Below are 8,518 nucleotides of genomic sequence, written 5' to 3'. Positions count from 1 at the left end.
GACTGCAAATGTCCAACCAGCCGTGTCCTGACCCCTGAGAAATGATATGTAAGCAGGGTCTGAATGAGCTCTCCCCCAACATCTACTGATAAGCTGGGGGACAAAGACCTCACGACCAGACCGTATTTGCATAGACACACCTACTCTGCCTAGGTGTCCAGCAGACAGAGCTGCTTTGCCAAAGTGATTGATTTGGGCTGGTTTGGGTTAAAATTCAGGGTAATGAAAAGTTGCTATCCTTATTGTATGAATAAAGGGAAGCACTATACTCTACATGCCCTGATTGAGGGGGTCACCCTAACTTGAACCGCACTCGCTAAGGAAGGAGTAAGGATGCCAAAGCCAAGGGATAGTCAGAGAGGGGTAGGGATAGATTCTGGTACTTGGTGAAGTGGGTGTTGTTTATAGAATCTCAGGTAACATTTGACCCTTCCCCCCCCACCATTGTTTAAAGATGCAGCTGAGTAGATTCAATGGAGAGTCCTCGTTTCTGCTCAATGATCTCTATAAGTGAAATTACTGATGAGCAGGCCTAAGGACTGAGTCTGAGACCTGGTTTGGGGACAATGCAGAGACTGCAGTGGCCAGGAGGCTCCCCACCACCCGATGAAATTGCAAAGAGCTGCAGCGGCTACAAAGGGGGCCAAGTGGTGGAACTTCTGAATACAGCATTGCAGAGGCGGTGGTGGCGAGCAGTTGCCGAGATAACCGTGGTGAGAAGAGGTAAAGGCGGCTGGCAGTGGTGAGCAGCAGCAAAGGGGGCAGCAAGTGGTGGCAAAGGCAGTGGGCTTCAGCAGCACCAGAGACACTGCTCAATTCTCCCTTCGGCGGTGAGAGGTGAAGCCCGCACCCCTGAATTCTGGGAGTTTGCTGACTTTGGATAAACAACGGGGAATGGGGTGCAGCAGAGGGAAAGGGGAGTGGTGTGTTAAAGGGGCATTCGTTCGTTGGACTTTCTTACTGCAAGGTGGGAAACTGAGGCAAAAGACGCTGCCTAACATATTGTGGGTGGGTGTTTGCTTATGGTTTGCATGCTTTGGAATTGTGGTGGTGACGTTTTCTCACATTAATGCCGGATTCCCTCTGCCTTTTAATACCATTTTCTTTTGTTATACCCAGATTCTGTGCTTGCGAGTGGGGCAAAATTGCTTCTTAAAAGCGCCTGGGGCTGGTGCTTTATTTTCCCAGATTACTGGGTGCGGGCTCGACCCAATTCTCTTTTGTAATGCTCAGAGGAACCCCTACACACTGAACCCGGCCCTGGTGGCTCCTGGCAGAAGAGTGACATATGGAAACAAAAGCAATCAAGGGCCAGGACCTTTCACTCTGCACCGGGCCCATCACACCACCCTGCCAGTGCAGGGAGAGACAGAACCGAGCCTCCCACGCACATTCCGCCCCTCCCAACCCCAGCGTTGTCCCAGCCCAGCGGGACCCAGCCTTCAAAATTGCTGTCTCCCTAGTCACCGAATCCAAGCAGGGAGATTTATATCCTGCCCCGGGAGAAGCTGCTCACATCAGGACGCTGCCAAGATCCAGGGAAGATGAAGGTTGTCCTGGCTGTCTTGTTGGCCGTCGTCCTGTGCGCACAGCAAGGTGAGACGTCGAGAGAGGCTCCTGGGCTGCTAGACAAACAAGATCCTGAGCAACTGGGGGCCCCGGGGATGCTGCCGGCCCACCAGACCCAGCCCGGCCCAGCTAGGGGACCAGCAGCACCAGGGCAAGGGAGGGGGTGAGGCAGCTTGGTGGCAGGGCCCCACGGGTGCGCTGTGGTGACAGCCAGTGGGTTGGAGCAGAGAGCCAGGCCAGTCCTGCAGTATAAGATACGCTGCTGTGATCTCCCACAACCCAGGGGCAGCACCCAACTCCCCCCACCTCCGTTACACTTCTGAAAGCACGAGCTGCTTCTCCAGGGGCACCCATCCCGCAGGGGCAGGACCCAAATCCCTTCCCCCTGCCCCCCCAGGTGTAACATCCCCCAGCCCAGCAAAGGGTTTTTGTGGATTTTGTGGCTCCTGTACGACCTCATCCAGAAGATGGGGAATCAGGGCCACGTCAGGGGGGAGGGATAGCTCAGTGGTTTGAGCATTGGCCTGCTAAAGTCAGGGTTGTGAGTTCAATCCTTGAGGGGGGCATTTAGGAAGCTGGGGCAAAAATCTGTCTGGGGATTGGTCCTGCTTTGAGCAGTGGGTTGGACTAGATGACCTCCTGAGGTCCCTTCCAACCCTGATATTCTATGATCTTCATCTCTGGGCTAGCAACAAAGATATGAAACACTGTCATAGCACATGTGGCAGAGATGCAGCAGGCGATGGGTGGTGCTGTGGGAAAGCTCTGCTCTCAGTCTCCTGCGAGCCAACGGGGCTCCAAGGCTTTTATCTCAGCCTGGAAGTGAATGTTTTTGATGCGGGGAAGAGGAAGACCCTTATCCCCGAGAAGGGCGTTTTTCAGGGAGGTTTCTGTGCGCCGATAACTCAAACCCAGCATCGTTTAATAGCTTCTGTGGGTTAAGCGCAGGGCACAAAGCCAGGCGCTGCTGCGTATTAATTCTGGCGTGGCGGCTGACTCTATTCCTGTTCAAGTCACTGGCAAATCTCCTATTGACTTCAGTGTGTGGCCCTTGGCTAGGGTGACCAGATGTCCCGATTTTATAGGGACAGTCGCGATTTTTGGGTCTTTTTCTTATATAGGCCCCACCCCCCGTCCCGATTTTTCACATTTGCTGTCTGGTCACCCTACCCTGGGTGCATGCAGCTGTCTAGTTAGTTCACATGATTTCTTTTTCCGGTCGGTATGGTGATGTTAAGGGGGTTTTTGCTGCAGCCCTGCAGGTGGTTCTAGTGGGCTTTGGTTTGGTTAGGTGTCCAAGCCGGTTTGTTTTGGTATTTTGATTATTTCTATTATACAGTCGCACCTAGAGGCGCCAACCTAGGGCAGAGCCCAGGGCCGCCAAGAGGATTCAGGGGGCCTGGGGCAAAGCAATTTTGGGGGCCCCTTCCATAAAAACAAGTTGCAATACTATAGTAACACGTATTTGGAAATGTAAAAAAAACCCAGTGAAATACATTCAAAAATTAATTTTTAATAATTTGAAAATACACGAAATACATTATTTAAAACCATTAAATGCTCTAACGGTAAGTATACATTTGCAATTACATAATGGGCTGTCGCTGGGTGATGGTGATGGTTGGTGCCAATGGGCTGTCGCTGCCTGGGGGTGGCGCTGCTGTTGCTCAGGGCTGGGTGGGGAGCTGGGCTCTGGGTTGGGGGGTGCCCGGCTCACAGGGGCTGGGCTCAGGGCTGTGGGGAGATGGGGTCAGGGGAGTGTCCGGCTTAGAGGGGGTGGGCTCAGAGCTGGGGGTCAGGGCTGTGGGGGGGATGGGGTCAGGGGGGTGTCCAGTTCAGAGGGGCTGGGCTCGGACCTGGGGGTCAAGGCTGTGGGGGGGATGGGGTCGGGGGGGGGTCCGGTTCAGAGGGGTTGGGCTCGGAGCTGGGGGTCTGGTATGTGGAGGGGATGGGGTCGAGGAGGTGCCCAGCTCAGAGGGGCTGGGCTCAGAGCTGGGGGTCAGGGCTGTGGGGAGGATGGGGTTGGGGGTGTCTGGCTCAGAGGGGCTGGGCTCGGAGCTGGGGGTCAGGGTTGGGAGGGGATGGGGTCGGGGGGGGGTCTGGCTCAGAGGGGCTGGGCTCGGAGCTGGGAGTCAGGGCTGTGGGGGATGGGGTTGGGGGGTGCCCAGCCCCGGCCCCTTACCATGCCACTTCCCCCCTCTCCCGGAGCCTCAGCGCGCCGCGTCCAGGAGCGGCCCCGGACAGCGCTGCAGCGGCGTGTTGTCTCCAGCAGGGCCTGAGCTCCCGCCACTCGGCTGCAGCTCGCAGCCCTGCCCCCTTACCAGCTGAGACGCCGGGGGATGGGGGAAGACGGAGGCGGGGGGAGCCTCCGACATACTCGTGGGGGCCCCTGCGGGGCCCGGGGCAAATTGCCCCACTTGCCCCCCCTCTGGGCGGCCCTGGCAGAGCCCCCTCGTGCCAGGCGTTGCACAGGTACATAGTGAGAGCGTGGAGGGGGTCGCTCACCAGAGAGTGCACCCCCTTGTGGCTAGGTGGGGATGTGGCAGCCTCTTTGATTCAGTACCCCCCCGTTGAAAGCCCCTCAGAGCCTGCAGTGATTTGCCCCGTCTCATGACTCAGCCTTCTGGCCAGGTCACTGTATTCCTCACCTCCCTCCAGCCCACTTTCGCAGAGCAGCTCCTCCTTGAGCTGCTGCCGGCCGGTTTGAGCCGATACAGTGTCCCCTCAGACTTCCTGACAGACCCCTTCTGCCTGGGCCGCGGGCTCTTACCAGCTGTTGGTGGCCTGCCAATAATTCACAGCTGAGGAGGTGTCTACTCCGTCTCTTAATCCCTTATTGCCGTGACAGGATGGGGCTTATAAACCTCCTCACACAGAGCTTACAATCTAAACAGGCAAGCCAGGCAATAGATGGGTGAAAAGGAGCATTATTAGCCTCATTTTACAGCCGGCCAACTGAGAGGCAGAGAAATGAAAGGCCTGATCCAAAGCCCGCGGGCGTCAATGGTCCTCACTGAGCTTCCAATCAGCTCTTAGTGCTTCAGCGATGGTCACCAACAAAGTTCATGGAAGAACCTGTCTCTCCTGGCTTCCTCTGCCTTTAACCACAAGGACACCTTTTCTCTCTCAGTTTTGCTCTGGTGGTACGACACACTGAACGCTTTCCCTACCCCCAGATCCAGTGTGAGAGGGAAGTTTTACTACAGTTTGGGAGCACGGCTGAAGGGCAGTTGTTGCAGGGTGGGTGGATTGATTTAGAACCGTGGTTCTCCTCTCACCTCACGGGCGTCAGTGGGCTAACTCCTGGCGGACACTACAGTCAATGAGAGAGCTGGGCTGCTGAAGTGGCCACACCACTATACATGTCTAACTCCTCCGTGTCTCCCTTCCACAGCTGACTCGCTGTGGTGCTTCATGTGCGAAAACCAATCCAGCAACTGGAGCTGTCTGAAGATCACAAAGTGCTCGGCTGCGGACAAGTACTGCCTGACGACTGTTGGTTATGCTGGGATTGGTACGTGCCAGGATCGCTGACTGGGAACTAGGGAATAACTCCCGGAGAGTGGAGAACAATGGGGTTTTGTACACATTTTTCATAGTGGCTTTTGCTAGGGGACGGGTCTAGGATTTATTGACCTCGCAGGAGACGCATGTTAGGAAGGTGGAGAACTTTATGGGGCTGAATAAGCACCCCTGGTTCAAACACCCCAACCTTTGTGGGGTATGAAATCCAGATCCCAATGAGAGAGGGGGATGGGAAGGTTGAGAGAGAGGTGAATGGAGAGATAAGGTTACTGTAGTCACCTAGAGACTCCTGGAGATCAGATCTAAATCCTTTCCTGCATTGGCTCTCAGACCTCAGGGAGAGACCTTTTAATAATAGTTTTCTCTTTCTTCTCCTTGGTTAAGGCATGTGGACAGCCAGGAGGCGAATCACCAAGAAATGCTCCCCAACCTGCCCAGAGTTCAATATCAACCTGGGCTTAGCCTCCTACTCCACTACCTGCTGCAAGAGCTCCTTGTGCAACATGAGTGGGAAGCCGGCACCCAAGCCAGGTCCTCCTCAGTGATGGGGTAAGAGGATCGGGGCCTTTCTTAGAGCTGGACTGTGAGGTGCTGGGAAAAGAGGGGCTTTAACCCTGAAGAACCTGCTCTGATTTCCCCAGCAAGAGACCGACACCTTCTGTGCATTGGGGTTAACGAAGTATCCTATCAGCCAGGCTTTGCCTCAAAACTTCTGAACAAATAGCTTCTCTGTTGCCTTTTACACTGGGATTCTGTTACCTGGCACAGCTCTTGGAAGATGCGGCGTCTTCTACTGTGCGGTCTTAGGCGTTGGACCGGGCTGAACGGCGCTGCCACCTATGGCCAGGCGAGGCAGGAGGACACTGAGTGATATTCTGCAGAAAGGGGTTCTGGTGCAATCCCAGCCAGTTTCTATAATATTTCCTTTCCTACAGACATTTCTAGTCAGTGTTACACTCGGAAAACACAGGCCAAGGAACTGCCCCCCAAATAATTCCTAGAGCAGAGCTTTTAGAATAACCTCCCCTCACGATTTAAAACTTGCCAGTGATGGAAAATCCACCATGACCCTTGTTAAATTGATCCAATGACTAATTACTCTCACTGTTAAAAATGGACACCGGCTCTCCAGTCTGAATGGGTCTAGCTTCAACTTCCAGCCATCGGATCGTGTTAGACCCTTCTCTGCTAGAGCGAAGATCCCATTATTAAATATTTGCTCCCCAGGCAGGAACTTTTAGACTGTGATCAAGTCACCCCCGAACCTTCTCTTTGTTATGCTATGTCGCTTGAGCTCTTTGAGTCTATCGTGATGGGGCATGTCACATTGGTTGCAATCTCAATGGTGAAAAAGGAATTAAAATTCGTAGGCAAAATTATGAGACTCTCCCCAGCCCTTCACTGTCTGCTTCTGGTGAAGGGAGCATCCCCTCACCCCGATTTTCAAATCCTGGCCCCAGGTTCATTGAAGCAGGAGAGGCAGTGTGGCCTGCTAGAAGGTTCTGGACTGGGACTTAGAAGCCCTGGCTTCTGTTCCCAGCACTGCCCCTGGCCTGCTGGGTGACTCTGGGCAAGTTGCTTCCATGTCTGTAAACAGGAGACAATAGGACTGAGCTCCTTCGCAAGGCGCTTTGAAATCGACGGATGGAAAGCGTGGGAGAAGCACTAGGGAGGGTTATTATTATTACAACCAAGTGCCTGGGCCTCAGACTTCACCTCCGGGCAGCTTCCAGCCCTGTGGATCATTCTACCTCTTCCGACCCCATTACCTTAGCCAGGCAGCCATCCCTGGCTCTCTTCTGTCAGAGCGCCTCTGCCCACAATCACACCCCTCTCTCCTCATCCAGTTACGCCTCTTCCTCTTGGCCAAGCTCCCGCTTCCCTCTCAGCCACTTCCTGTTTAGCTGTGGTGACACTTTTTATATCGATGCACTTCTCTGCATGCATTTTTAACCCCTCCATCGTCCCCCTCTCTGCGTGCCTTGAGCGGGCAGACTCCCAGATTCAGCACCATCTCCTGGACAGACAGGGCCTCCAAGACAGCTGTGCTCCCCCTTGGGCAAGAGCTGCATTGCCAAGCCAAGCTCTGCCCCTCTCGCTCCTTCTTTGACCCCCCCTTCTCTTTTGTCTCTTCTGTTCATATCCACGATCCTAGACCCTGGGCCCTCCTTCTCTTCCCACATCTGCAGCTCTTCCCACTGCCACCCAGGTGCTGCCTCGGCCCCTGTTCTGCTGAAATCCCACCTCCTCTTTTGCCTGGACATGTACAATTCCCTCCCTTCCCAAATCCGAGCCGCCGGGACTCCAGGAGATGCTGGCTTCTCCTCTGCAAGATGTGTGAACTCACCGTCTGCATTCTCCAACAACTCCCTGGGCTCCCCATTAATTTCAGGACCCAGTTCAAAACTGCCCTCCTGGTGGGTAAAAACTCCCCCATCTGTAACATGTTTTCCTCCAATAAGTTATTCTGCCACTAGATGTCTCTCTGTGTTGTGCAGAGTTGCAAACTGAGGGAGGGCCCCTGGTAAACAAGGGAGACAAAGAGAGGACCTGAGTTGAGTGGAAGCCTATTTCTTTGTGTCTGGGATTGTAGCTGTCTACTTTAATAAATGACTCCTGGTTAAGCTGGATTATGATTCTGTAGAGCAGGAATCTTCCGGGATTCGCTCTCTCTCATCAGTCTGCTCCCCTTTTGGCTCCCTCCACTCCCCTAACACTGGCCTTTCTGGCCCTTGTCACCATCACCAGCTGTTGGCGTGAGTGGCTTCTTCTCCACACATTCTGCCATGTGGCACAGCTGTCTTTTATCTGTGCATCAGCCCATAATCTCTTTGAAACATCATCTAATAGTGCACGTTTTTCTCCCTTCCCTGAAGCAGTTAACCTCCCGCTCCCTCTGGCATTGCGCTTTATGATTGAATGCTTTCATTTACTCACCATACAATGTTTGTGCGCCAGGTGTTTTCTGTACCTTTTACAGCATACCAGTTGGAGCCTTGCACTGTGCCGCTCTGCAAAAACGCTGTGGAATCCCATGTGTGTGACAGATAATAAATGCAACCAACATTTGATAGCCCTGGAGGATACTTGTCCTAGAACTATGAACTGGTCAGGTTTTGTTTGGTAGATTGTAATTAAAAATCATTTTTTCTTCGCTGAAAAGAAGTTTCTCTGTGATTCGTTTAAGCCGTCATCAGTATCACATAAAGAAAACAGGTATGGGCCTATTTAAAGACAAAAGGCCAGGTTCTCTTCTGAATATTGGCTTCTATATAATAGGAATAATTAATGGAGATATCCCATCTCCTAGAAGTGGAAGGGACCTTGATAGGTCATTGAGTCCAGCCCGCTGCCTTCACTAGCAGGACCAAGTACTTATTTTGCCCCAGATCCCCAAGTGGCCCCCTCAAGGATTGAACTCACA

At 53.4% G+C, this 8,518-nt stretch overlaps 1 protein-coding gene across 1 annotated transcript; it reads left to right on the top strand.

Moving 5' to 3' along the window:
• The first annotated feature begins 1,116 nt into the window (after positions 1 to 1,116).
• Positions 1,117 to 8,256, top strand: LOC103305881 (lymphocyte antigen 6E-like). Its single transcript, XM_008165194.4, has 3 exons — positions 1,117 to 1,596; positions 4,964 to 5,083; positions 5,479 to 8,256. Exons 1-3 carry the CDS (start codon positions 1,545 to 1,547, stop codon positions 5,637 to 5,639), a joined length of 333 nt encoding a protein of 110 aa, XP_008163416.1. The 5' UTR covers positions 1,117 to 1,544; the 3' UTR covers positions 5,640 to 8,256.
• Positions 8,257 to 8,518: the final 262 nt, after the last annotated feature.

Source organism: Chrysemys picta, chromosome 2, assembly GCF_011386835.1.
Source record: "Chrysemys picta bellii isolate R12L10 chromosome 2, ASM1138683v2, whole genome shotgun sequence".
Classification (NCBI taxonomy): domain Eukaryota; kingdom Metazoa; phylum Chordata; order Testudines; family Emydidae; genus Chrysemys; species Chrysemys picta.
The sequence above is the reverse complement of the archived record's forward strand: the minus strand, read 5'-3'. Positions and strand labels throughout refer to the sequence as shown.